General features: G+C 36.1%; 1 protein-coding gene across 3 annotated transcripts in view; it reads right to left on the bottom strand.

Moving 5' to 3' along the window:
• Positions 1–27,224, bottom strand: part of sema6cb (semaphorin 6Cb) — a 292,529-nt gene that overhangs the window by 45,429 nt on the left and 219,876 nt on the right. For all 3 annotated transcript variants that reach the window (XM_057835206.1, XM_057835208.1, XM_057835207.1), the window contains 11 exons: positions 10,975–11,089; positions 10,697–10,754; positions 10,517–10,573; positions 10,355–10,456; positions 9,992–10,082; positions 7,605–7,727; positions 7,442–7,530; positions 4,986–5,203; positions 4,787–4,918; positions 4,566–4,721; positions 2,802–2,978 (listed from right to left, as the gene is read on the bottom strand). In XM_057835206.1, coding sequence (XP_057691189.1) covers positions 2,802–2,978; positions 4,566–4,721; positions 4,787–4,918; positions 4,986–5,203; positions 7,442–7,530; positions 7,605–7,727; positions 9,992–10,082; positions 10,355–10,456; positions 10,517–10,573; positions 10,697–10,754; positions 10,975–11,089 — 1,318 coding nt within the window. The remainder of the gene's footprint in view (positions 1–2,801; positions 2,979–4,565; positions 4,722–4,786; positions 4,919–4,985; positions 5,204–7,441; positions 7,531–7,604; positions 7,728–9,991; positions 10,083–10,354; positions 10,457–10,516; positions 10,574–10,696; positions 10,755–10,974; positions 11,090–27,224) is intronic.

The raw sequence follows: 27,224 nt of genomic DNA, 5'->3' as shown, positions 1-27,224 counted from the left end.
ACCAGGTGCTCCCTGTTAAGACCAACACAAGCAAAATATTGTTTGAGGATTTTTTTTTAATGCATTTGTAATTTATTTTATAGGTATATTTAGCCTATTTTTGTGGGAATGTGTGTCTGAACCATTTGTTAAGAGCATTGCAAAAAAGTTTTAGCATTTTATAGCATTTGAACTAGTGGACTTTTTCAATGTAAGTTAGCCAATTGTTCTTTCGTTGTACATAGATCCTCATTTTTATTTATTTATTTTTTTAATACCGTTTGAGGCTCAGCTCAGTTAATTTAATTTTTCATGTTCCTTATCCGATTACTTTATTATTCGAACCAATGGTTTATCGATTAATCGACTACTAAAATAATCGATAGCTGGAGCCCTACTAATTACTCCCTGATCCAAGAGTCAATCTTTTTCGTATTTTGCATGTATGAGAGGTATCCCAGCCTGAACACGACCGCATTGACATATAACCACTTAGGCCTGGTGCCCCATAGTGGGTACAGGAAACGCTGTTTTTGACAAGACAGGCTCCTCCTTCAAGGGAAAAAAATCAGTTGACCTCAAACCTGCATCTGGGGAGCCTTAAGACATGCGTTTAGGCGCCTGATATAAAATATTAGGGTTCCGTTGAAGCGGACAGGTCCAACCAGGAAACTGAAAAAGACCGTCGCCATTTTGTCTCACCACAAATTTAGAAAAGTAATTAATTAACTTGGCAGATATACAATATATCTGCGCTAAACTTCCCGTGCTTGTTGAGAGTCATATCCTGAAGGGTGCTGTAGGGGTCATTTGCATCAAAACTGCAGCGCCAACTATTGGTGACAGAAAGGATTTTTCAAAAAGCCCTTTCCTAAATTCCTCTCCTATTAGGTTTTTTTCAACGTGGAGCGATGAAATTTGGGGAGTCGATACCTTGTGCAAAACTGCTCCAAAAAGTCTCTTCACCCGATATTCCAAACTCAACAGGAAATGGGCATTTTGGATTGAATGTGAAAGTTATATCGAGTTACAAGGTGCATATCTGAGAAAATGGCACCTAGGGAGTTAGTTGGATCCTCCTCAAAATTGGTCAGACTGTTCATGAGATGTATGAGATCTTAAGTTTTCAAAATGGTAAGTTTTCATTCTTGGGCCTTATCTGGGCAGGGTGCCAAAGTTGGCCATTTTTTTTGCCACACACCAAATTCAGTAAATGACTAATAACTCACTGATACAAGGTTCAGTGTTTTTGATATCTGGCATGTATGAGAGGTATCCCAGCCTGAACACGACTGCATTGAAATATTACCCATTAGGCCTGGCGCCCCCTATAGGGGACAGGAAACGCCCTTTTTGACGAGACATGCTCCTCCTCCAAGGGAAAAAAATCATTTGACCTCAAACTGAATCAGGGGAACCTTAAGACGTGTTCAGGTGCCTGATATAAAATATTGAGGTTTCTTTGAAGCGGAGGGGTCAATACAGGAAATTGAAAAAGGCCGTCGCCATTTTGTCTCAACGCAAATTTTGAACAGTCATATCTTGGCAGATACACAACATATCTGCACCAAACTTCCAGTGCTTTTTGAGAGTGATACCCTGAAGGGGCCTGTACGGGGTAATTTGAATAGACCCTACAGTGCCAACTAGTGGTGACAAAAGTTTTTTTTCAGAAAGGCCTCTCCTATTAGGTTTTTTCAACGTTGAGTGATAAAATTTGGGGAGTTGGTAACTTGCGCAAAACTGCTCCAAAAAGTGTCTTGCACCCATGTTCCAAACTCAACAGGAAATTGGGTAGTTTGGATTGAATGTGAGATATACTGTAAATCGAATTACAGGGTGCATATCTGAGACAATGGCACCTAGGGAGTTAGTTGGTTCCTCCTCAAAATTGGTAAGACTGTTCATGAGACATATGAGATGTTAAGTTTTCAAAATGATGAGTTTTCATTCACGTGTCTGCAACACGCCAAATCCAGTACTGACTAATAAGTCTTTTTGATATCTGGCAGGTATGAGAGGTATCCCAGCCTGAAGACTCAGAATTTATCTTTTTAAACCAATTTGGAAGGACTTTTCCAGATTTGTGTCTCGTAAAAATAATTATATATATATATATATATATATATTTTGGGAACATTTTGTCCATGTACATACTAGAAATAAGTAAGTAATTTTAATGATTTCTTGTGTCATTTTGAAGGATGTTTCCAGATTTGAAACAAATGGAATTTTAATTTTTAAATATTCTTTAAAAAAAAAAAAAAGAAATATATTTAATATATTAAACTAATATATTTGAAATGTTCAACATTTTTGCGGAGATTTTTTTTTTTTTTTAAAGAATAAATTTCCCCCCACTATTTTTTCAGAAATCGAAAGGTTGTCTGATTTTTATTAAATTTAAAAAATTAATTTTAATGATTTTTTTTAGGGGTTAATGATTTGACCAAATTTTTAATTGAGTGAATTTAAAACATTTTTTTTTTTTTTTTAGATAATCAAATCTTAATGACTTTTTTTGTGTGTGTGTCATTTTAGAGGATTTTCCCAAATTTTCATTTGGTAGGTGTTTATTTATATATTTTGCCATATATATATATATATATATATATATATATATATATATATATATATATTTTTTTTTTTGTCAGTTCTTAAAATTTGTATGAAATTTTAAACATTTTTTTACGTGGAATTTCGTCCTGTCCCCATTTAAAAATTTTTTTTTTTTTTTAAAACAACTTTATGATCAATATTTTCCCCCTTATTTTGAATGCAATTTAAAGGATTTTTGGTGTGGTTTAAAAGGATTTCCTTACTTGTTGTGGCTGTAGACGCTGATGTCCTCCAGCACGGTGGTGCCGAGCGTCTGGTTGTTTCCGTCGGTGCTGGTGAGAACCTTCAGAACCCGTCCATCTTCCGAACCCAAGAACAGCACCGTGAAGTTGCGGTCCGGACCCGCCGACGTGTCCGCCACCATCTGAGTCAACTTGAACCTTTCAAAACAAGATCATATTTACTTCATTTTGAAATGGTAAAAGAATATACGTATATGAAAAGATGAAACTAACTTTTAAATAGTCCCCCCCCCAAAAATCTTCATTTTGAATAATTTTATGAAATATCTATTTCATTTGAAAAACAAAAATATGTATTTAAAAAAAAAAGGTTTAAACAGTTAAAATTCTCTCAAGTAAATTAAAAAAATTGATAACTACATTGAATTAAATTAGTCAATATTATTATTTATTATAATACTACTAATAATTAAATATTATTACAATAAATTATATAGTTTCTAAATTTAATAATATAATAAATAATTATATAAAAATTATAATATATAATTTAAAATAATGATAATACAATAATTGATAATGGATGGGTGGATTAATTATAATATAATAAATAATATAATTAAAAAAAAAACATAATATAAAAATTATAAATATAATAAACATTCTTTTTCTTGAATTATTTATTATTATTTAATTTATAATATACATATAATTGATAAATTAATTGCATAAATTAAACAAATAGAATTATTTAGATAATTTAACAAGGGCAAAATAAAGTCAAATATTTTTTTAGAACAGTCAATATTTACTCAAATTTATTGATTAAAAAATATTTTTTAAAAATGACAAGAATACATACATATTAAATATACATAGTATATCTAATATTAACTCTTTTTTCAAAATAAAAAAGTTATTTCACAACGGAAAAATAATTCTTTTTCTAAAATATATTTTGGATGTAAAACAAAAATAGAAGAAAAAAAAAAAAAAAAAAAGTATTTTTATTTGAAAAAAAACTAAACAAAAAACACCCATAACTACACCCATTGAAAATGAATTTGACGTCTATCACCGTTAATGGCAACCAATGAGATTACAACATTTTATTATTTTTTTTCATGAAACGTTTCTTTTGGGTTCATTATTAGTCTGGTTCTTAACATCTACAGACAATTTTTCTTGTCGTAGCGATGATTCCCACGCTAACCGAGAAAGCGATCGATCCCGATTCACCTTCACCTGTTAATCCGACCGCCCCTCCGGGACTCGCTATCGATTGGCCGTCTTTTCAACGAGAGGCGGGGCACGCGGCGGTTTCTCACCGAGCGGTGGCTGAAAGGCACCTTAGGCGTTTCAGTGGCTTGAGAAGCTTTCACTTAACCTTCAGGGGGCCTCCCACCGCCCGCTGAGTTTATCCGGAATGTGCTTCATTGGGGTTCTCAAACGCGGGGGTCCTTAGAACTCAGTAGTAGCTCAAGGTAATCATTTGGATGGTTTTGATTTGTTCAGACTAATAGAACCTTACAGCTTTAATAGGAAAACTGCTAGTTCATGTATTATTCACTTCCTTAGTAGAAAATCCAAAAGAAACAGTTAAACTTCCTGTTGATTTTGGGGTATTTACAGGTCCTTCCTTCAATAAACCTTTTTAACTCTGCAATAATCATTAATAAACATTGTCTATTGAGCAAAAGTGGGCTTGTTGCTGACTCACCGCGAACCCGTAAACAACTGCCTAAACAAGACTATTTCATACACATTTTATTGTACCTAGCATACCTGCTGGTGGTCCTGGTGAAGAGCGGCCTGTTGTTAGCGGAAGGCACGGCCTCGTCCATCAGCGGGTAGGACTTGATGAATGTCAAAGTGTCGTCGGGGAAGGCGGTGGACGTCTTAAAGTCCGCGGCAGAGCCTTCGCCGGCACAACAACCGGGCCTGCGGCAAACTCTGCTAAGAACGTGCTAAGCTAACGAGAAGCTAAAAACTGTAAGAAACGTTACCTCGGTTTGGGGACCTGCTCGTCGGGGACGGGCGTCCAGGCCGCTTCGCTATTTTTCTGCTCCTTGAACTTCCCGCCGAAGGCCTTCTCGATGTCGTCCATGTAGAAGGCGCACACGGCCGAGCCGGTGATGCTGCGGGAAGACCGGCGAGAGACGCTGGGACCGGTAAACGGCGGAAACGAGGACGCGCGAGGCCGACCTGTTCGCTTGCGTGGTGAAGACGCCGAGCACGGCGGGCCGCCGGTTGATCTGCAGCACGTTGGTGAGCGAGCGCAGGACGTCGAAGTAGAAGAAGGAGTCGCCCGGCACGGAGCAGTTGAGGCGAGCCTTCAGGAAGGACGTCCAGTAGCGCTCCAGGACGCGAGGAGAACCGCCGTTGTCGTTTTTGCACACGCGAGCCACTCGGGAGAAAACCACCTGGAGCACATGCGGAAAAGTTGTGGGAAAACGATCAAAAGACAAATCGAAAACTCATCGATTGTCAGAGAAATAGACTATTTTGATAGCTGATTAATCGATTACAGACATTGTTGGCCTAAAAATTGTCCCGAATCCTCTTTTGTGCCTCCTTATTGTAAATATTCGCTTAGTTTTCATTTTAATTAAAAGATATATATTAATACTGTATATATATATATATATATATATATATACATATATATCTTCTTTGTTTGAGTTGGATTTTAATTTGAAAAAAAAAGGGGGAAAAAAACCCCACACAACATTTTTTTAAAGGAACAATTATTCTTTTTCATTCAAAAAAATGTTAATAGTACTAATAAAAGTTAAAATAAAATCAATAAATAATATTAAAATAATAATAGATAATAATAATAATGATTTAAAAAAAAGTTTTTAAAATAAATTTTAAAAAAAAATCCTTTTTAAATCCATTCACATTTTTAAAAGGAAAACGGTTAAAAAAAAAAAAAAAAAAAAACATTTTTTAATAATGAAAAAATTACCAATGCAGCATTCTCGGAAGAAAAATGAATGAAAACAAAAATAGAAAATGAGCAGTGAATGTACTTTTTCAAAAGGAACAATTATTTTTAAAGTAAAATAAAATCAATAAATAATATTAAAATAATAACAGATAATAATAATAATGATAAAATATATATATATTTTTTTAATAAAAATAAACAAATATTCCTTTTTAAATCCATTCACATTTTTAAAAGGAAAATGGTGAAAAAAAAGAAAAAAAACTACATTTTTTAATAATGAAAAAATTACCAATGCAGCATTCTCAGAAGAAAAATGAATGAAAACGAAAATAGAAAATGAGCAGTAAATGTACTTTTTTAAAAGGAACAATTATTTTTGTTTCATTTAAAAAAAAATTGGGCTGTCAAAATTATCGCGTTAACGTGCGCTAATGAATTTTTTTAGTTAATCACGTTAAAATATTTGACGCAATTAACGCACATGCCCCCCTCAAACAGATTAAAATGACAACTCAGTGCAATGCCAACATGTTGCTTGTGTTTTTTGGAGTTTTGCTGCCCTCTGCTGGCGCTTGGGTGCGACTGATTTTATGGGCTTCAGCACCCATGAGCATTGTGTAATTATTGACATCAACAATGGCGGGCTCCTAGTTTATTTTTTGATTGAAAACTTTACAAATTTTATTAAAACGAAAACATTAAGAGGGGTTTTAATATAAAATTTCTATAAATTGTACTAACATTTATCTTTTAAGAACTACAAGTCTTTCTATCAATGGATCGCTTTAACAAAATGTTAATAATGTTATTGCCATCTTGTTGATTAATTGTTATAATAAACAAATACAGTACTTATGTACCGTATGTTGAATGTATATATCCGTCTTGGGTCTCATCTTTCCATTCTAACAATAATTTACAGAAAAATATGGCATATTTTATAGATGGTTTGAATTGCGATTAATTACGATGAATTACGATTAATTAATTTTTAAGCTGTAATTAACTCGATTAAAAATTTTAATCGTTTGACAGCCCTAATTAAGATATATCCTTTGTTTGAGTTGGATTTTAATTTAAAAAAAAAAAAAAAGGGCAAAAAAATACCACACAACATTTTTTAAAGGAACAATTACAGTATTCTTTTTCGTCAAAAAAAAATGTTAATAGTAATAATAAAAGTTAAAATAAGATCAATAAATAATAATATTAAAATAATAATAGATAATGATAAAAAAAAAAGTTTTAAAAATAAAAATAAACAAATATTCCTTTTTAAATCCATTAACATTTTTAAAAGGAAAACGGTGAAAAATTTAAAATAATTTGAAGGAAAAAAAAAAAAAAAAAAAACAACAACAATTTTTTAATAATAAAAAAAATACCCATGCAACATTCTCAGAAGAAAAATGAATGAAAACGAAAATAGAAAATGAGCAGTAAATGTACTTTTTTTAAAAGGAACAATTATTTTTGTTTCATTTAAAAAAATGAAATAAAGTCAACATTCTCAATTTTTTCAAAAATGTTTTTTTGATGTATTAACATGTATTAACAAAATAAGCAAATATGTTTAACTTTATTTTAAATATATTACCAGATAAAAAGGAAAAGATGAAAAATGTAATGTAAGAACATTCATTTGCTGCCATCAGTCCAACTTGAAACGAAATGGACATCTCTCATTGCCAATGGCAACCAATACCTTTCCTAGCGACGTGTACTCCACGGCGATCTCGCTGAAGAAGAAATAGACAAAGTTGCCGTACTCGATGGCGTGAAGGAAGTGAGGTTCTGGTGGCGAAAAAGACGCGGTTAATGACTCCCGTCGCCGCAGCGGCGACGACGACGTCGGTTTGCACGCTGACCTCGCAGCCATTTGGAATCGTATTTGACAGTCCGTAGCACAGGGCGGCTTTCGCCCAGGCTGCGGTAGATGACGGCGTCGCTCGCCAGAAAGTCTGTCATGGTGGCCGAGTAGAAGTCACCTCCTGCAGGACAAAAAAAAAAATGCCACTGCGTTTACTTTCCCAAACAATCTTTTCATTGTTTTTTGAGTAAACAGAAAAGGAAATTTTGTTAAATGCTGAATATAACAAAAAAAAATCTCCCCTTATTTGTGCTGTCAGCCATTAAATAAAAATTATCAATAGGCAAAGAGACAATTTCTAACACTTTATATGGCATTCATTTCATTTAAATAGTATGACATTTTTCTTTTTTTCATTTTACTTGTATTAATTTTGATAGATCATAATTAGTGCATTTATTCATGAAATAATTGTAAAGGTTTTAAAAATGAATACTAAAACATCTATAAATTAATCACTTTATAGTTAGGTTTTGTTTTTTTAAGTTTAGTTTTTTCTTATTTATTAAAAATTGGCTAGCTAACACATTCGCTGCCACCCTCTCACTTTGATAACTTGCTAGCGAAGCATAGCAATAGATGGAAAGAGCTAGCTAGCTATAGATAGAGACATACAAACAGCTAGCCAGGTAGCTAGCTCGATACTAGCTTGATAGCGATAGCCAGTGATAGATAGATGGATAGAGAAAGAGCTAGAAAGAGAGGTAGCTATCTAGCTAGCTAACTTATTTGCTGCCACACTCCCACTTTGGTAGGTAGCTGGCTAGCTAGCGAGCTGACAGAGCTACTGAGACAGCGAGCCAGATCGCTAGCTCATTGGCGATAGCCAGTGATAGACAAATGGATAGAGAAAGAGCTAGAAAGAGAGAGAGCTAGCTAGTTAACTCATTCGCTGCCACCCTCCCACTTTGTTAGCTAGCTAGCGATAGATAGTTATGGAGATATAAAGACAGCTAGCCAGGTAGCTAGCTCGATAGTGATAGCCAGCGATAGATAGATGGATAGACAAAGAGCTAGAAAGAGAGGTAGCCAGCTAGCTAGCTGACACAGAGCTAGAAAGAAAGGTAGCCAGCTAGCTAGCTGACAGACAGAGATACTAAGACAGCTAGCCAGGTGGCTAGCCTGATGGCGATAGCCAGTGATAGATGGATAAAGAGCTAGAAAGAGAGAGAGCTAGCTCGCTAACTCATTCACTGCCACCCTCCCACTTTATTAGCTAGCTAGCGATAGATCGTTATGGAGATATAAAGACAGCTAGCCAGGTAGCTAGCTCGATAGTGATAGCCAGCGATAGATAGATGGATAGAGAAAGAGCTAGAAAGAGAGGTAGCTAGCTAGCTAGCTAACTTATTTGCTGCCACACTCCCACTTTGGTAGCTAGCTAGCTAGCTAGTTGACAGACAGATAGAGATATAAAGTCAGCTAGCCAGGTAGTTAACTCGATAGTGATAGCGAGCGATAGATAGATGGATATAGAAAGAGAGATAGCTAGCTAGATCTCTAGCTAGCTAACTCATATGCTGCCACCCTCCCACTTTGGTAGCTAGCTAGCTAGCTAACTCATATGCTACCACCCTCCCACTTTGGTAGCTAGCTAGCTAGCTAACTCATATGCTGCCACCCTCCCACTTTGGTAGCTAGCTAGCTAGATAAAAAGATAAGATAGATAGATAGATAGATAGATAGATAGATAGATAGATAGATAGATAGATAGAGATACAAAGACAGCTAGCCAGGTAGCTAGCTCGATAGAGATAGCCAGCGATAGATAGATGGATAGAGACAAGCTAGAAAGAGTGCGAGCTAGCTAGTTAGCTAGCCAACTCATTCGCTGCCACCCTTCCCCTTTGGTAGCTAGCTAGCCTGCGATAGAAAGCTAGCTATAGATAGAGATACAAAGACAGCTAGCCAGGTTGCTAGCTCTATGGCGATAGCCAGTGATAGACAGATGGATCGAAAGAGAGAGCAAGCTAGCTAGCTAACTCATTCGCTGCCACCCTCTCACTTTGATAACTTGCAAGCGATACATAGCAAGAGAGCTAGCTATCTATAGCTAGAGATATAAAGACAGTGAGCCAGATAGCTAGCTCGATAGCGATAGCCAGCGATAGACAAGTGAATGGATAGAAAAAAAGCTAGAAAGAGAGAGTATGTTTATTGTGTAAGTGTGTGTGCACTCTATGGGGCAGATTTGAATCTCATAACACTTTGTGTAATGACAATAAAGGCGTTCTATTCTATTCTATTTACAGTATGATGTGCTACCAGCAACGCACTGTGAGGCAGAACAACACCACACGCCTGATAGGACCGCTTCTGGCCCGCACATCATTTGACATACATGATATATGTGATATGACACAATAAAAGAAAATGTGCACAAACCTGCAAAAAGTCCAACATTGGACTGATGCGACTCAAAGGGACAGCGAGCCTGACCCACCATCTCCTCGCCGTCCTGCTCTAAAGTCGACATCTGATGACACAACATGACCAAAAAACTAAATTTCTGCACATTCTGATTACCTTTAAAACTTCCCCAACTTTTTCTTCAGTATTCACATCATTTGGCAACCGTGAGGAAAAAAAGGAATACCCTGAAACATCTTTTAACAAATAACGATTTCCCTCGGTTGTTTAATTTCACACTCCAGCGGGCAGCCGCTCCAGACACGCAAATATTTATACACCAGACATTAAAAAGTCCATTTTACATCATGTATCGCCCCTTAAAATCTTCTGGGCTACCTTGTAGTTGCGGCAGGTCGGGTTGAAAGCGTTGGTTCCGCACGCGAACAGCGTTTCGTCGTTGCGGGGCACCAACACTTTGATGTAGTTGTAACATTCGTCCTGGCGACGAAAGATAAATTAGCGCACGTGCGCTAGTGTGTGAGCGCGTGTCATACTTACACTATTCTTCCCGCGCACGGTGCACTTGTCTACGTCCTTCGTCTTCCAGGTCAGTTTCTGGGGAGGAAAAAAACGGAAACAAAATGTCAGCTAGATATCCAATCTATTTGAAGTGGTAGGGAACAAAGTAATGTTCGCTTGCGCTGCAAAATTATTGACACCGACATCCATCTTGGCTACCTGCTGCGGGACGATGCGGTCCGACGAGGCCGCCATGTTGATGGCAAACACATGATCCCTGGAAGAAGACATGCTAATTGTTAGCTTAGCATGGAATATTGACATTTGATTGAGAAAATAGGTTGTTGTGAGGACTGGTGTTGAATGTTTCAATGCCTTTGAGGGCACTCCACGTCCAATTCATATGGGCTACGTTCGTTCGCCAAAATGAATTGGACGTCTAAGCGCTGTCAATGGAAATTATTGTATTGAAAAATTGTAAGAGCTATAGTACTGACCGTGCGGCGATGTAGAGCATGTGGTTGATCCTCAGCATCCTCTGGAAGTCCAGACCCAAACGTTCTGTGTCATTGTCCTCCAGCAAGCCTTGGAAGCTGGGGAACAAGTAGGAAGCTGCACACAACACAAAACAAACACAACTTTAACTCAAATTTCCTTAAGTGTTCACATGATAATTATGTTTTTATTTATTTATTTATTTTTTTACATGATATCACGTTTTCACATAAGTATCACATGATAATGCTAACATTTTTACATGATAATTATCACGTTTTTTTTACATGATCTCACCACAAGATAATGAACACATTTTTACATGATAATTATCACGTTTTTACATGATAGTATGTTTTTACATGATAATTATTACGTTTTTACATGATAATATCACGTTTTTTACATGATAGTGTCACGTTTTTAGATAATTATGTTTTTACATGGTAATTATCATGTTTTTACATGATAGTATCACATATTTACATGATGACTATCACCTGATAATGATCATATTTTTAAATGATATTTATCACTTTTTTACATGATCTTAGATTTTTACATGATAATGATCACATTTTTACACGATACTTATCATGTTTTATACAATAATTATCACGTTTTTTACACGATGGTGTCACATTTTTACATGATAATTATCATGCTTTCACATGATAATAATTATCTTGCTTTCACATGATAATTATCATACTTTACAATATAATTACATTTTTACATGAAAGTATATATTTATATGACAGTATTACATTTTTACATGATAGTACCACATGTTTACATGATAACTATCACATGATAATGATCACATTTTCACATATTTATCACGTTTTTTTAACATGATCTCACATTTTTACATGATAATTATCACGTTTTTATATGATAATTATCACGTTTTTACATGCTAGTATTGTTTTATATAAATATCACGTTTTTACATGATTGTATTGTTTTACGTGATAATTGTTTTTACATGATGATTACCACTTTTTTACATGATAGTGTCACATTTATACATAATTATCACGTTTTTACATGATAATTATCATATTTTACATGAGAATTACGTTTTTACATGATAGTATCATATATGTACATGACAGTATCACGTTTTTACATGATAATTACCACATTTTTACATGATAGCTTTCACGGTTTTTTGCTTCATGTTTTTACTTGATAATTATCAATGATAGGTTTCACCTTTTTACATGACAGCTTTCGCATTTTTATATAACAATGATCATGTTTTTTTACATGACATCACGTATTTACATGATACCATCACGTCTCTATATGATAGTATCGTGTTTTTACATGATAGCGTTCACATTTTTACATTTTACATTTAATCATCATGTTTTTACATTATATCACATTTCTAATGGACAATCACGTTTTTACATGATGAAGTATTACATTTACATGATAATTATTACATTTTTACATTAGTTTTTGCATTTTTACATAACTATCACGTTTTTACATGACATTTTTACATGATAATTTTCACATTTTTTATGACAATTACTGCATTTTTATATAATTATCACATTTTTACATCATAGTTATTGGATTTTTACATAATTATCACATATTTACATAATAGGTATCGCATTTTTACATGATATTTTCCCATTATAGTATCAATATTTTACATGATAGCGTTCACGTTTTTATATGTCACGCTTTTACATGATAATGATATTTTTACATGATCGTTTTCGCGTTTTTAACTATGTAAAAAAAATGTAAAAAGCTACTTCATTTTTACATGACAATTATAACCATTTTTTCATAATTATCATGTTTTTACAAGATAGTATGTTTTTACATGATAATTATACACAAATAACACAAATAAATGATTCCTAAACAAAAGTAGTTATCCGCAACTAGGAAGCATTTTCATGGTTGAGCACCAACGTGTTATTGTATGAACGTGTATGAAAAACATGAAGACCTACTTAAAGACGTCTTATTGTATGAACGTGTATGAAAAACATGAAGACCTACTTAAAGACCAAGATTAAGAAGGATTTAAAGAAACACAAAGTAAAGGCAGGGAGTAAAATGGACAACATACAAAGACGGCAGAAAAAGCAAATACAATAGAATAAGAATTTGAGAAAATCTCTGAATCGGCCAAAGAAAATCAAGAAAAAGATTGACAAAACTTATTCTGTTTTAAAGCCTCGGGGTCAGTTTTGAGCGTCCTGGAAGTTGTGTACACATTCTCTCCGTAGAAAATGAAGAGCCGCTCTATATAAGCAGGAAAATTGAATGAACGCAAACGATTCTCCCGGCAGGGATCGGCTTCAAACGCTCGTCTGGAATTGAGCGCGCAAAGATTGAAGCCGTTCCAAGCCCGGGACCTTCAGCGGGCCTCTGTTGGATCCCATTCTAATCCCTCCCGAGTCCTTAGCCTGAACCCGGCGCCGATCAATCCAAACTGATCAAAGCCGCAAAAACATGAGATTTTCCTAGTTGACTTATTGCCTGTCATTGACGGCGCTAGATGTCCAACCTAGTGCTGAAACAATTAATCGATTAACTCGAGTATTTGATTAGAAAAAAATATTTGAATTAAATTTTATTGCTTCGAGTATTCGTTTGATTAAAGTGGCGTTCTAATGGTCTGTTTTGAAAGTGTTTGAATTGAATTTTATTAATTAGGGTGGATACACTGCCCTCTGGTCTGCCTCATTCCACATGGCTGAATCCAACTGCTCCCTGTTAAGACCAAGGTGAGCTAAGTTTTTGTTTCAGCTAATGTTTTTTTTTAAATGCATTTGTAATTTAGTTTATAGGTATATTTAACCTATTTTTGTGGGATTATGTGTCTGAACCATTTGTTAAGAGCATTGTAAAAAATGAAAAAACGTTAGCCTTTTGTAGCATTTAAGCTAGCTGACTTTTGCTATATAAGTTAGTTAATTGTTCTTTTGTTGTACATAGATCATTAAATTAAAAAAAAAAAAAAAAATACCGTTTGATGCTCAGCTCAGGTATTTTAATTTTTCATGTTCCTTAACCGATTACTCGATTATTCGAACTAACTAGTAAATCGATTAATCGACTATTAAAATAATCGATAGCTCCAGCCCTAGTCCAATCCATTTTGACTTAGAGGGGGCGAATGGAGTCCTCCCAGTTTAAATGAATTGGGCGTCCATAGACTTCCGTGATGATGGCCCCCAATGAAAATGATGTCAATCGTTTGTGCTATGTTTGCGCTGTAAAAAGTTTTGTTTGTGATGCTATCGTTTTTGAGATATTTACATTTCTTTAATAGGTCAATCTGAGGTCAACCAGAACCTCATTTTGATTAATTTTCCTGGCTCACGTGGCGATAATTATCGCGAGATTGTAAGATAATCATTATGCTTAACCTATCGTATCGGGAGGTTCCCACCACTACTCAGAATGGACATTTACCGTCAGCCATCCCATTTCATTCATCCATTAGCTGCTCCGTTTGAAGGTTTCCCATCCGTCGGAACATTCCGACTCCTAAGTAACTCCGCGAGCACTTTTCCCGGAGTCCATATCGGCAGAACCCGATGTAACGGCGTCACCCGCCGGAACCCCGGGCTGACAAATGGCTCTCATTACGTCGGCCGCCGCTATTAGCGCGGACGGCGCTAGTTCCGCTAATGGCCGCCCCTCGCCTCGACCGCGATCCATTAGCGCGCTCGGACCGCCGTCTCTCTCCCATCCATTACGGCGCGACGGAGGGTCTTGAGCGATCGTCGTACAAGTTCAACGTCTTCCTTACTTGGACTTAACGAGGGCCGATCGATATCTATGGCGCTCAAGTGCTGACTCGAATTTTTTTGTTGAATTCACTTGACTGGTGGAAAATGTTGAATTGTGGGTCAAGTCTGGATTTTTTTAATGTGAAAAACAGTCATTAATCATGTTAATATGTTTATATCCATGCTGTATCAAAACATTTTTCGAAAAAAAAAAACCCCAAACATTATTTTAGGACTAAATTACTGCATATGCAATGCAAAATGGTTAACTTAACTAGTTGGCTGCCATTGACAGAGTTAAAAGTCCAATTCATTACAAGTGGGAGGGTTGGCAGCACTGCCACCCTTCCACATATAATGGATTGGACATCTCCTAGTGACAAACTTAAATTTCAATTAACGGCAGACGCATGAAAAGTCCTTTCATCACCCCTAACACCACCATGGCCTCAAGGCGGCCATGTTGGTAGGGGCGACGTTCCCGGCAAAGTCAATGCATTGACATTAAAATTAAGTTGTAATTAGGGCTGTCAAACGATTAAAATTTTTAATCGAGTTAATCACAGCTTTAAAATTAATTAATCGCAATTCAAAACATCTATAAAATATGCCATATTTTTCTGTAAATTATTGTTGGAATGGAAAGATAAGACACAAGACGGATATATACATTCAACATACTGTACATAAGTGCTGTATTTGTTTATTATAATAGTAAATCTACAAGATGGCATTAACATTAACATTCTGTTAAAGCGATCCATGGATAAAAAGACTTGTAGTTCTTAAAAGATAAATGTTAGTACAAGTTATAGAAATTTTATATTAAAACCCCTCTTAATGTTTTCGTTTTATTAAAATTTATAACATTTTCAATCAAAAAATAAACTAGTAGCTCGCCATTGTTGATGTCAATAATTACACCATGCTCACTCATGGTACTAACCCATAAAATCAGTTGGACCCAAGCGCCACCAGAGGGTGCCAAACACCAAAAAACAAGTAACAAGCGGGCATTACACTGTACTGTCATTTTAATCTGTTTGAGCAGGGCATGTGCGTTAATTGCGTCAAATATTTTGACGTGATTAATTTAAAAAATTAATTACCGCCCGTTAACACGATAATTTTGACAGCCCTAATATTTTTATAATGGGTCAAAATTATTTTTCGAACAGACCATGTGACTAGCACCTTAGAATAATTAATAATTAAATTAATAATTAAAAAAAATAATTAGGGGAGTGCAATTTTATTTTTCAAATGATTTTTTTCTTTGGTTGCAAATATTTTTTTTGATTGAAGCAACTTTTTTTGGGATTGAATGATAGACACAAGTGTCCTACCCATAATATGGCCCAAACACAAAAAGAATTGCTTCAATCAAAGAAAAATTAAGTGTTCATATGCAAATGTTTCAATCCCAAATATTTTTTCGCATTTAAAAAGGTTTTCTATGATTGAAATTTTTCTTTTTTTTTTTTTTTTCGATTGAAGAGATTTTTCTTTTCGAAAATATATATTTTTTGAAGCAACTTATTTTTTGATTAAATAATAAAGACAGCTGGATTGGACGCCTAGCGCTGTCAACGTCAGTCAAAGAGTGATGTTATGACATTGATAAATCTTTTCAAAATTGGATAAGAAATAAGCTAGTAATGATTGGATTAGGGTTGTTCCGATCATGTTTTTTTTGCTCCCGATCCGATCCCGATCGTTTTAGTTTGAGTATCTGCCGCTCCCGATATTTCCCGATCCGATTGCTTTTTTTTTTTGCTCCCGATTCAATTCCAATCATTCCCGACAATTTTTCCCGATCATATACATTTTGGCAATGCATTAAGAAAAAAATGAATAAAACTCGGACGAATATTTACATTCAACATACAGTACATAAGTACTGTATTTGTTTATTATGACAATAAATCCTCAAGATGGCATTTACATTATTAACATTCTTTCTGTGAGAGGGATCCACAGATAAAGACTTGTAATTCTTAAAGGATAAATGTGACTTTGTATATTGTGACTAAATATTGCCATCTAGTGTATTTGTTGAGCTTTCAGTAAATGATACTGTAGCCATTTAACTTTTCTGCCCAAATGCATGATGGGAAGTGAAACCATGACTGTGCGTAGTGGCACCAATTGATATATCTTCTCTGCGTTGGGAAGTAACATAGGGTGTTAAGGAAAAGATCACCCACTACCGTTCTTCCCCACATTGCTTCCTATGATATTTCTAATTGTGGAGCGAGGGATTTTAAGGCTTTAGTCAACTAAAAAGAGGCTCCAAAGACTGCCAAAATTCTCTCTACTCATTTTACGCTGCCTGTTAGCTCTAAATATAGGTTAAACGGCGCCATTATAGATTGAACGCGACAATGCGTGAGTGGGTCGTGCAGCGCATGCGTTAATTGCATTAAATATTTCAACGTGATTAATTTTCAAAAAATTAATTACCGCCGTTTATGCGATAAATTTGATAGCCCTACTTTAAGCCAAACCTAAAGACTCTGGATGAATGTAAGACATTTTTTCTGTAACGTTAAATACAATTAGAAAACGATTTAATTAAAAAATATATATATGTTAAAAAAAAGGCATGTTTGTGATATTTTTTTGCCGATTCCGATACTTTGAAAATGACGTGATCGGACCTGGTTGATCGGCATCCCGATCGATCGGGACATCTTTAGGTCAGACACATACTCCAACAAAAAAACGGCCAAATATACCCATAAAATAAACTACGAATACATTAAAAAAAAAAACATTAGCGCAAACTAAAACTTAGCTTATGTTGGTCTTAACATGGAGCAGCTGGATTCAGCCATGTGAAATGAGGCAGACTAGAAGGCAGTCTATCCACTCAAATCAATAAAACTGATTGACAACACTTTCAAAATAAACCATGACATTGCCACAATAATTAAACGAATACTCGAAGCAGCAAAATTTAATTCGAACCTTTTGTTTCTAATCGAATACTCGGGTTAATCGAATAATCGTTGCGGCACTAGTATAATTTAGCTCTACAACTGAAACTTATGAAGAATGACTAGTGCTGCACCGATACGACGTTAAAATGATATCATTGCTTTCGGCAAATACCGGGAAACGACGCGCCGATGCAGCGCAATATGTACTTTTCGAGATCTAGTTCGCAAACGCCGGTCGCCCTATCCAATATGGCTGCCAGCTACGCGCGCCAGGGAAAAAAAGGAGCCCTTTCAGTCCGATCGTGTGGCGTCCAATCATCCTTCTGGGGTGAATTTCAATGAGTTTATCAGTAGTAAACATCCAATCCGTTTGACGTCTAGCATGAAAAGACCTTTCACTGCCCCTACCAACATGTAGGGCTGCCATGTTGATTTTGTTGACATTTTCCATCTAGTTCTACATATATGTGATATCTATTATAGCCATATGTGTCCGTATGTTTGTAGCAACTAGCAACTGGGCATTGTTTGAAGCAGCTGTCGGCCGCAGTCAGGTATTATTGTTTTTTTATCTAGCGGCATGAGCTGTACATGATATTTACTCTCGGTCCGTTCCTCATTGCGTCCCGAAGACCGCGCTGACAGTGTTTTAGTTCTGCTTTACCAGGTATAATTCAATAATCGGAATTTGGATGTTTGTGAATCGTTCTCGAATCTTCCACTTCTGTTGTACTATCACAATAAAAAAACGTTTTATAGCATTTAAGCTAGCGGACCTTTGCTATTTAAGTTAGCCAATTGTTCTTTTGCTGTACATTGATCCTTATCTAATTTTTTTTATACCGTTTGAGGCTCCGCTCAGGTATTTTAATTTTTCATGTTACTTATCCGATTACTCGATTATTCGACAAACTATTTTATCGTTTCATCGACTACTAGAATAATTGTTAGCTGCAGCCTTAAATTATACCCAACGGAAACAATGGTATTGGAATATTTACTTGTTCTGGAAGGGAAAAAAAACAATGCTCGCAAGAGGGTCAGAATGGCAACCATGTTTTATTTTTCCATATGACAGCGATGCTTTGCTGTAACACGGTCTCGTACAAATGGAATCTTCCAGAACAGCCTTTAACGCAATGTGAGACGAAATGATTATCAGTCAATCCTCCCACCGCACACCCACGCAAATAGATTAGCATCTGATTTATTGCTGCTTCATGTTAATTTATGACCGGAGGTTAGAAAAGCGCACCATATTGTGTCTTTTAACACAACTAACAGATTGCTCGCGTGTTGTTAGCCGTTCCAGGGCCAAAGAGTCGACCGATATGGGATTTTTAGAAAGCCGATGTTTAGAGCCGATTTTGGTAGCTGATGTACTATTTTAAAGCACGTTGATTATCAAAGACTAATGAAACACTCATATAAATGTATACAGTATGTACTAGGGCTGTCAAAATTATCGCGTTAACGGGCGGTAATTAATTTTTTAAATTAATCACGTTAAAATATTTGACGCAATTAACGCACATGCCCCGCTCAAACAGATTAAAATGACAGCACAGTGTCATGCCCACTTGTTGTGTTTTATGGAGTTTTGCCGCCCACTGCTGGCGCTTGGGTGCGACTGATTTTATAGGCTTCAGCACCCATGAGCATTGTGTAAGTAATTATTGACATCAACAATGGCGGGCTACTAGTTTATTTTTTGATTGAAAATTTACAAATTTTATTAAAACGAAAACATTAAGAGGGGTTTTAATTAGGGCGGTCAAACAATTAAAATTTTTAATCGAGTTAACTACAGCTTAAAAATTAATTAATTGCAATTAATCGCAATTCAAACCATCTATAAAATATGCCATATTTTTCTGTAAATTATTGTTGGAATGGAAAGACAAGACACAAGATGGATGTATACATTCAACATACGGTACATAAGGACTGTATTTGTTTATTATAACAATAAATCAACAAGAAGGCATTAACATTATTAACATTCTGTTAAAGCGATCCATGGATAGAAAGACTTGTACTAACATTTATCTTTTAAGAACTACAAGTTATAGAAATTTTATATTAAAACCCCTCTCAATGTTTTTGTTTTAATAAAATTTGTTAAAATTTCAATCAAAAAATAAACTAGTACCCCGCCATTGTTGATGTCAATAATTACTTACACAATGCTCATGGGTGCTGAAGCCTATAAAATCAGTCGCACCCAAGCGCCAGCAGAAGGCGGCAAAACTCCATAAAACACAATTAACAAGTGGGCATTTCACTGCACTGTCATTTAAATCTGTCTGAGCGGGGCATATGCGTTAATTGTAGAGCTGGGAATCTTTGGGCACCTAACGATTTGATTACGATTACGATTCAGAGGCTCCGATTTGATTATAAAACGATTATTGATGCATCCCCCTCCTTTTTTTTCTCTTTAATGTTTTGTACATGTAAAAGGCCAATATTATGTGTATTTTATTATATTGTTAATGATCTTTTCTATTTTGTAAATTGTTAATGAATTGTTTGGACCAATGCTGCGTGTATTTAAACAACGTAACATCCGGTTGTAAATCAGCAGACAGCTGCGTCTTGGCAATGCAGGAGCCGGTAAGATCACTTCCTTTTTGAGAACTCGTATCCATGCTTTGCTTTTAACATCTAACTAACACGAACTGTGGTAATTTGATTTGACCAGCTGATGTCTGCTCGCTGGTCTTGGAGCGACTTCCGTGTTGTTTGATTTGCACGCCTCGGAGAGCGCAGCGAGGTACCTTATTTTTGTGTTGTAAATTTTCGATGTTTGATCACTGTGAAATGTTAATTGTTCTGTATTAAATTTTAGTTTCACGGTGTCGTGAGGACGTTTGGAAAATAAAGAAACCTTGCACATCAGTCGATCTCACGTCGTCATTCCGAGGGGCTGCTACAGTACATTAGTTGTTCAAAAATACTCTCAGGCTAAACCACACTACTATTTCAGTATCAAGTTAACATATAGCAGTAAACAAATATACAAAAATAACATTGAATAAAAAACTCCAGTCCCCATTCTGTATCAGCAGCTTTAAACTACATTCAATTAATTTAATGTTGTGAATCAACCGTTAAATTTGTAAAAATTGCTCCCGTTATTCCATAATTTCCCTTTTGTCTACTTTCGACACGTGAAAGTTTTAAAACTATTTTAAAGATAGATTTAAGTCGATATTTTACCGATTTAGGAGTATTTTAGATAAAAAGTTAATTAGGTTCGCTTGGAAGGTTCGCTACAACAGCCTTGCAGGGAAGTGTACTGCTTTAAGATGGCGGCCGTTTGTAACGCCCGCATCTAGCTTTTTGTAGATGTGCTGCTAACACTACCAAATCTATATTGCATCTAGTCCTATATAAATGATATCCACCGTAACATTATATGGATGTACTTTGTAGCAGCTTTTTGGCAGCAGTCAGGTATGTTGTTGTGTTTTTTTATCTCGTTGCATGAGTTGAGCTAGAGCCGTGAGTTGAGCATTGGCATTACCCGAGGGGCCGGGTAATGGGAAGCACGATGTTTAGCTACTCTCGCTCCGTTCCGTCCCGAAGACCGTGTGGCGCGCTGAGTGTTGTGTACTTCCGCTTGGCTTATTTCAATAATCGGAATTTGGATGTTTGTGAATCGTTCTCGAATCTTCCACGGCCGAATCGCGAATAATCTAAGAATCGGAAATTTTGCACACCTCTAGTTAATTGCGTCAAATATTTTAACGTGATTAATTTAAAAAATTATTTACTGCCCGTTAACGCGATAATTTTGACAGCCCTAGTTTTAATATAAAATTTCTATAACTTTTTTAACTCTAACCCATTTATCTTTTAAGAACTACAAGTCTTTCTATCCATGGATCGCTTTAACAGAATGTTAATGTTAATGCCATCTTGTTGATATATTGTTATAATTAATAAATACATAAACAAATAATAAATAGAGCTGGGAATCTTTGGGCACCTAACGATTCGATTACGATTACGATTCAGAGGCTCCGATTCGATTATAAAACGATTATTGATGCACCCCCCTCCTTTTTTTTTAATTTTATTTATTTATTTATTTATTTTTTTAAATTTTTGTACATTAGTTCCAAAATTGTTCAAAAATACTCAGGCTAAACCAAACTACTATTTCAGTATCAAGTTAACATATAGCAGTAAACAAATATACAAAAATAACATTAAATAAAAAAACTCCAGTCCCCATTCTGTATCAGCAGCTTTAAACTACACTCAATTAATTTAATGTTGTGAATCAACCGTTAAAGTTGTTAAAATTGCTCCCGTTATTCCATAATTTCCCTTTTGTCTACTTTTGACATGTGAAAGTTTTAAAACTATTTTAAAGATAGATTCAAGTCAATATTTTACCGATTTAGGAGTATTTTAGATAAAAAGTTAATTAGGTTCGCTTGGAAGGTTCGCTACAACAGCATTGCAGGGAAGTTTACTGCTTTAAGATGGCGGCCGTTTACTAACGCCCGCATCTAGCTTTTTGCAGATGTGCTGCTAACGCTACCGAGTCTATAATCCATCTAGTCCTATATAAATGATATCTACCGTAACATTATGTAGCTTAGCTGTACTTGTAGCAGCTTTTCGGCAGCAGTCAGGTATGTTGTTGTGTTTTTTTATCTCGTGGCATGAGTTGAGCTAGAGCCGTGAGTTGAGCGTTGGCATTACCCGAGGGGCCGGTTAATGAGAAGCATAATGTTTAGCTACTCCCGCTCCGTTCTGTCCCGAAGTCCGCGCGGCGCGCTGAGTGTGTTGTACTTCCGCTTTACTTGGCATATTTCAATAATCGGAATTTGGATGTTTGTGAATCGTTCTCGAATCTTCCACGGCCGAATCGCGAATAATCTAAGAATCGGAAATTTTGCACACCTCTAATAATAAACAAATACAGTACTTATGTACAGTATGTTGAATGTATATATCCGTCTTGTCTCTTATCTTTCCATTCCAACAATAATTTACGGAAAAATATCTTATAGATGGTTTGAATTGCGATTAATTACGATTAATTAATTTTTAAGCTGTGATTAACTCGATTAAAAATTTTAATCGTTTGACAGCCCTAGTATGTACTGAATGTTATTTTTTCTTCACTGGCCACAAGGTGGTGCAAAATCACAATGAAAGATCATCACCCAAACAGTGAAAATAAGAGTTATTCTATTTTATCGGCATATATCGGCCGATCTTGAAATAAATTTCATATATCGGCCGGCCTGATATACCAGTCGATCTTTGTAAGAGAACATTACAGTAATCTTATTATATCGGCCGATTTTGAAAAAAGTCAATGTTTTGCCCAATATACAGTATATACTGGCCGATATTTCGGCCAACCTTTATAGGAAAGATCATCACACAAAAAGTGAACATATTGGTTATCCTATTATATCGGCCAATCTTACAAAAAAGACCATATATCGGCCGATATATCGGTGACCAAGTTAAAAATCATCATAAAGGCGATGCAGAAAAATTAATTCACGCGTTCGTTACATCGAGATTGGATTACTGTAACTCCCTACTTGCAGCTTGTCCTAAAAGTTCTCTAAAAGGTCTTCAGCTTGTCCAAAATGCAGCAGCAAGACTTAACAGGAACCAATAGAAAAGAGCACATCACCCCTGTGCTCCAGGCCCTTCACTGGCTTCCAGTCGAGTTTAGAATTAAATCGGCTATATTTCGGTTGATATCGGCCAATCTTGAAAAAAGCCCGATATATCAGTCAACCCCATAACAGTTATTCTATATCGGCTATATATCGGTTGATATCGGCCAATCTAGAAAAAGTCCACATATTGGCTGACCCTTCTAAGAAAGATCTTCACCCAAACCAAAGTTTATTATTATATCGGCTATATATCGGCCGATTTTTTTCTCGCACCGAAAAGCCTTCAATTTACTCAAAAGTCGACAGATAATCCGCACTTATGGATGATCAATATCAAAGCATGATATTCCCTTTAGCGCAGCTCCATCTAGTGGATGCATAATGCAACCCAAACCACTACTACTACTGCCCCTTATAATGTGGTGCACCCTATATACTAGGGGTGTAACGGTACACAAAAATGTCGGTTCGGTACGTACCTCGGTTTTAAGGTCACGGTTCGGTTCATTTTCGGTACAGTAAGAAAACAAAATGCAAAATATAAATGTGCTAGTTGTTTATTACACACTTTTGTGCTTTCAACAGTAGGAACATTAGCCTATACAAAGCTAGAATTCTGCTCAAAAAGTAGCAGGTATAAAGATAATAATCCAACAACAATTTGCCTTTCAGACCCCGCGTATTGGTCAGCTTTCTTTCTGAAAGAAAGAAGAAAAAAGTCCTGTGCTAAAGAGAAAAGCAATCCCAATGACAAAGATTTTAACATGTATTTATGTGAATATTAGTTCCTACTTGTTTTGTTGTGGTAGGAGGGTTTTGTATTGAACACGGGGCCGTGTTGGTTATTATTATAGCAGAGAAGACAGCAGTAAATCAACAAAGACAAGTCAACTGTGCCCCGATTTACCACTCAAGAGATCTGATGGACTCAAAAAGTGGGTTACGATTGCATATTAATTTGAAAATCGACCGGATAAACCGTATTTTTACACGAGTGACTTCCAATCTGCCCGATCCTAGCTAGTAGTATTGACGCAGGAGGGCCGTGTCTCGCGTCAAATAATAAACTCCGCCGTTCTTTTCGCGTGCGTCGCGTTGAGCAGCTTCTGGGACGTGTCTAACACGCGGTCGCACGGCGACTGGTGTGCATTGGCTGATTGCCTCTAACACCCGCGTTTCGCTGCGTTCTCGCGGCGGCCACGTTCAGTGGCGCCCCCAGGGGGTGGCCGGGGTGGCCACGGCCACCCCTATAAATTTGTTGGCCACCCCACTGGCCACCCCGCTTGCCACTAAATCGTAGATTGTTGTAGCATCAATTATGCATTTCATCCCAAATTCAAATCTGCTAGCACCTGTTTTTTCCCCCAGTAATTATTTTGTTTTGTTAAATGTACACCTTCTGCCTAATATATACATAACCCAATAAAACAAAATTGTTGTGGAACTCAAAATGTTGACTGGACAGTTATGGACTATGCACATTAAATCATTAGTAACTAGGAGTGTCAAACAATTAAAATTTTTAATCGAGTTAATTACAGCTTAAAAATTAATTAATCGCAATTAATCGCAATTCAAACCATCTATAAAATATGCCATATTTTTCTGTAAATTATTGTTGGAATGGAAAGATGAGACAAGATGGATATACACATTCAACATATGGTACATAAGTACTGTATTTGTTTGTTATAACAATAAATCAACAAGATGGCATTACCATTATTAACATTCTGTTAAAGCGATCCATGGATAGAAAGACTTGTAATCCTTAAAAGATAATAAAATTTGTAAAATTTTCAATCAAAAAATAAACTGGTAGCCCACCATTGTTAATGCTAATAATTACTTACACAATGCTCATGGGTGCTGAAGCCTATAAAAACAGACGCACCCAAGCGCCAGCAGAGGGCGACAAAACTCCAAAAAACACAAGTAACAAGTTGGCATTGCACTGTGCTGTCATTTTAATGTTTGAGCAGGGCATGTGCGTTAATTGCGTCAAATATTTTAACGTGATTAATTTAAAAAAAAAAATTACCGCCCGTTAACGCGATAATTTTGACAGCCCTATTAGTAACATCAAATATGACATAATACACCAAAGTATATCAGTAGCCGTGTCCTTAAGTCTTTCTTATAGTTTTCCCCCTGAACTTTTTACTGCAATAATATAATGAAAACCTGAAATTATGGCTTTTAGTTTTGGCCACCCCAAGATTTTGAGTGGGCCCCATCTGGCCACCCCTATGAAAAATTTCTGGAGGCGCCACTGGCCACGTTGTCACGCCGTTGACGTTTCTGGGTTAGGGCCCAAATACACCAGATGCATGATCGTTCCGGTTCCGGTCCGGCTCAGTGTTAACTGCGTGCCACGCAGTACGCCAAAAACAGGCAAATCATACCGGCTGCGCACGGCTGCGGTCCACCAACTCCGTTCCCTCGTGAGCGCGCGCTATGATGTGCCATTTAAAACAACAGAAAACACACGGAGTCTATACTCATCAGAGAACCAGAGAGAGAGAGAGAGCACATTTTTTCTTTGCATATTGATATTTTAATTATGTCTGTCTCTTAATTCCAGATTGACTGCATCATGTTGAGATCAGGGCTCCGTGTGTGGGGGGTAGGGGGGCGGGGCCCTATTATGCCCTTGGTAGTGTCGGTGGGTTTATATCTTTGTGCACATTTAAAATTTATGGCACAATGATAACATCTGATAGAGCTGTTATAAACAACTGTTAAATAATCTAATATTTATAAAATGGATAGCGAATTATATACTACACGTAGGCCTGTCGCGATAACAAATTTTAGTGTGCGATAATTATTCTCATAAATTATTGCGATATTATTGCGCCACCCCAATTTTTTTTAACCAACTTACAATAACACAGTGCGAATACAGTATATATTAATAGATCAAGTACACCCATTTAAAAACGATAAATATTTACTCTTAAATTCAAATGTACTTTTTAAGAAATCACAACTAAAAACAATAGACCCTGCCTCTTAAGTAAAAAACAACAATATTGATACTGCACAGAAACACAGAATAAATAAAATGTGTTTAAAAAAAAAAAATGCACTTAATAACTTAAGCATTTAGGAAAATGAAAACATTTCCCGTCATAGCTTCTGCAATGGTGTTCCATAGGGATGCAACGATACAGTTAAGTCATGGTTCGGTACGAATTTTGATACGGGGGACACGATTTTCGATCCGATTCAATACATTTAATGCTCTGTAAAAAAAAAAAAAACAAAACAATTGTATTTTTTGTTTCTTTTTCTTAACGAGCAAAAATTAAATTGCCATCATATAAACATGCATTTTAGTGCATAATATTTACGTGCTTACTTCTTACTGATATGAAAAAAAATTGTATAAAAGTGCTGAGAACAATCTTTACTGTTTGTAAAGTGAGGCAGGGCACACCGTTGATTGCAACAGCTCTCTTAGCAGCTAGGTTTACTACATGAGCAAGACATCCTATTTATGGTCCGAATCCATCTGTGTCACGTACTGAATTAACAATATTTGGAACATTATCTATAGTCACTGGTATGGATTGATTTGGCCTTCTTAACTTCCATTCAGTCATGACAGTTTAGAATTCATCGATGTAGTATATGGACTACATGTCCCATAATCACTCTGGGCTCACGTAGCCAATGGCATGGGACGTAGCCCATCTAGTTTGCCATTTCATGATATCTAGTGTGTGCGCGCAACCGCGCATTAAAAAAGTTAGCAAGCGCCGCTGAAGTCACGTCTGCTCATTACTACACGACACCAGCATATGATGGCTTTCATAAACAGGACGAGTTTGAAGCGCAGCGCTCTTAATTTCATTCAGCCGTTCGTTGTCAA

The sequence above is a fragment of the Corythoichthys intestinalis genome, chromosome 4 (genome assembly GCF_030265065.1).
Source record: "Corythoichthys intestinalis isolate RoL2023-P3 chromosome 4, ASM3026506v1, whole genome shotgun sequence".
In the NCBI taxonomy this organism is placed as follows: Eukaryota; Metazoa; Chordata; class Actinopteri; order Syngnathiformes; family Syngnathidae; genus Corythoichthys; species Corythoichthys intestinalis.
The sequence above is the reverse complement of the archived record's forward strand: the minus strand, read 5'-3'. Positions and strand labels throughout refer to the sequence as shown.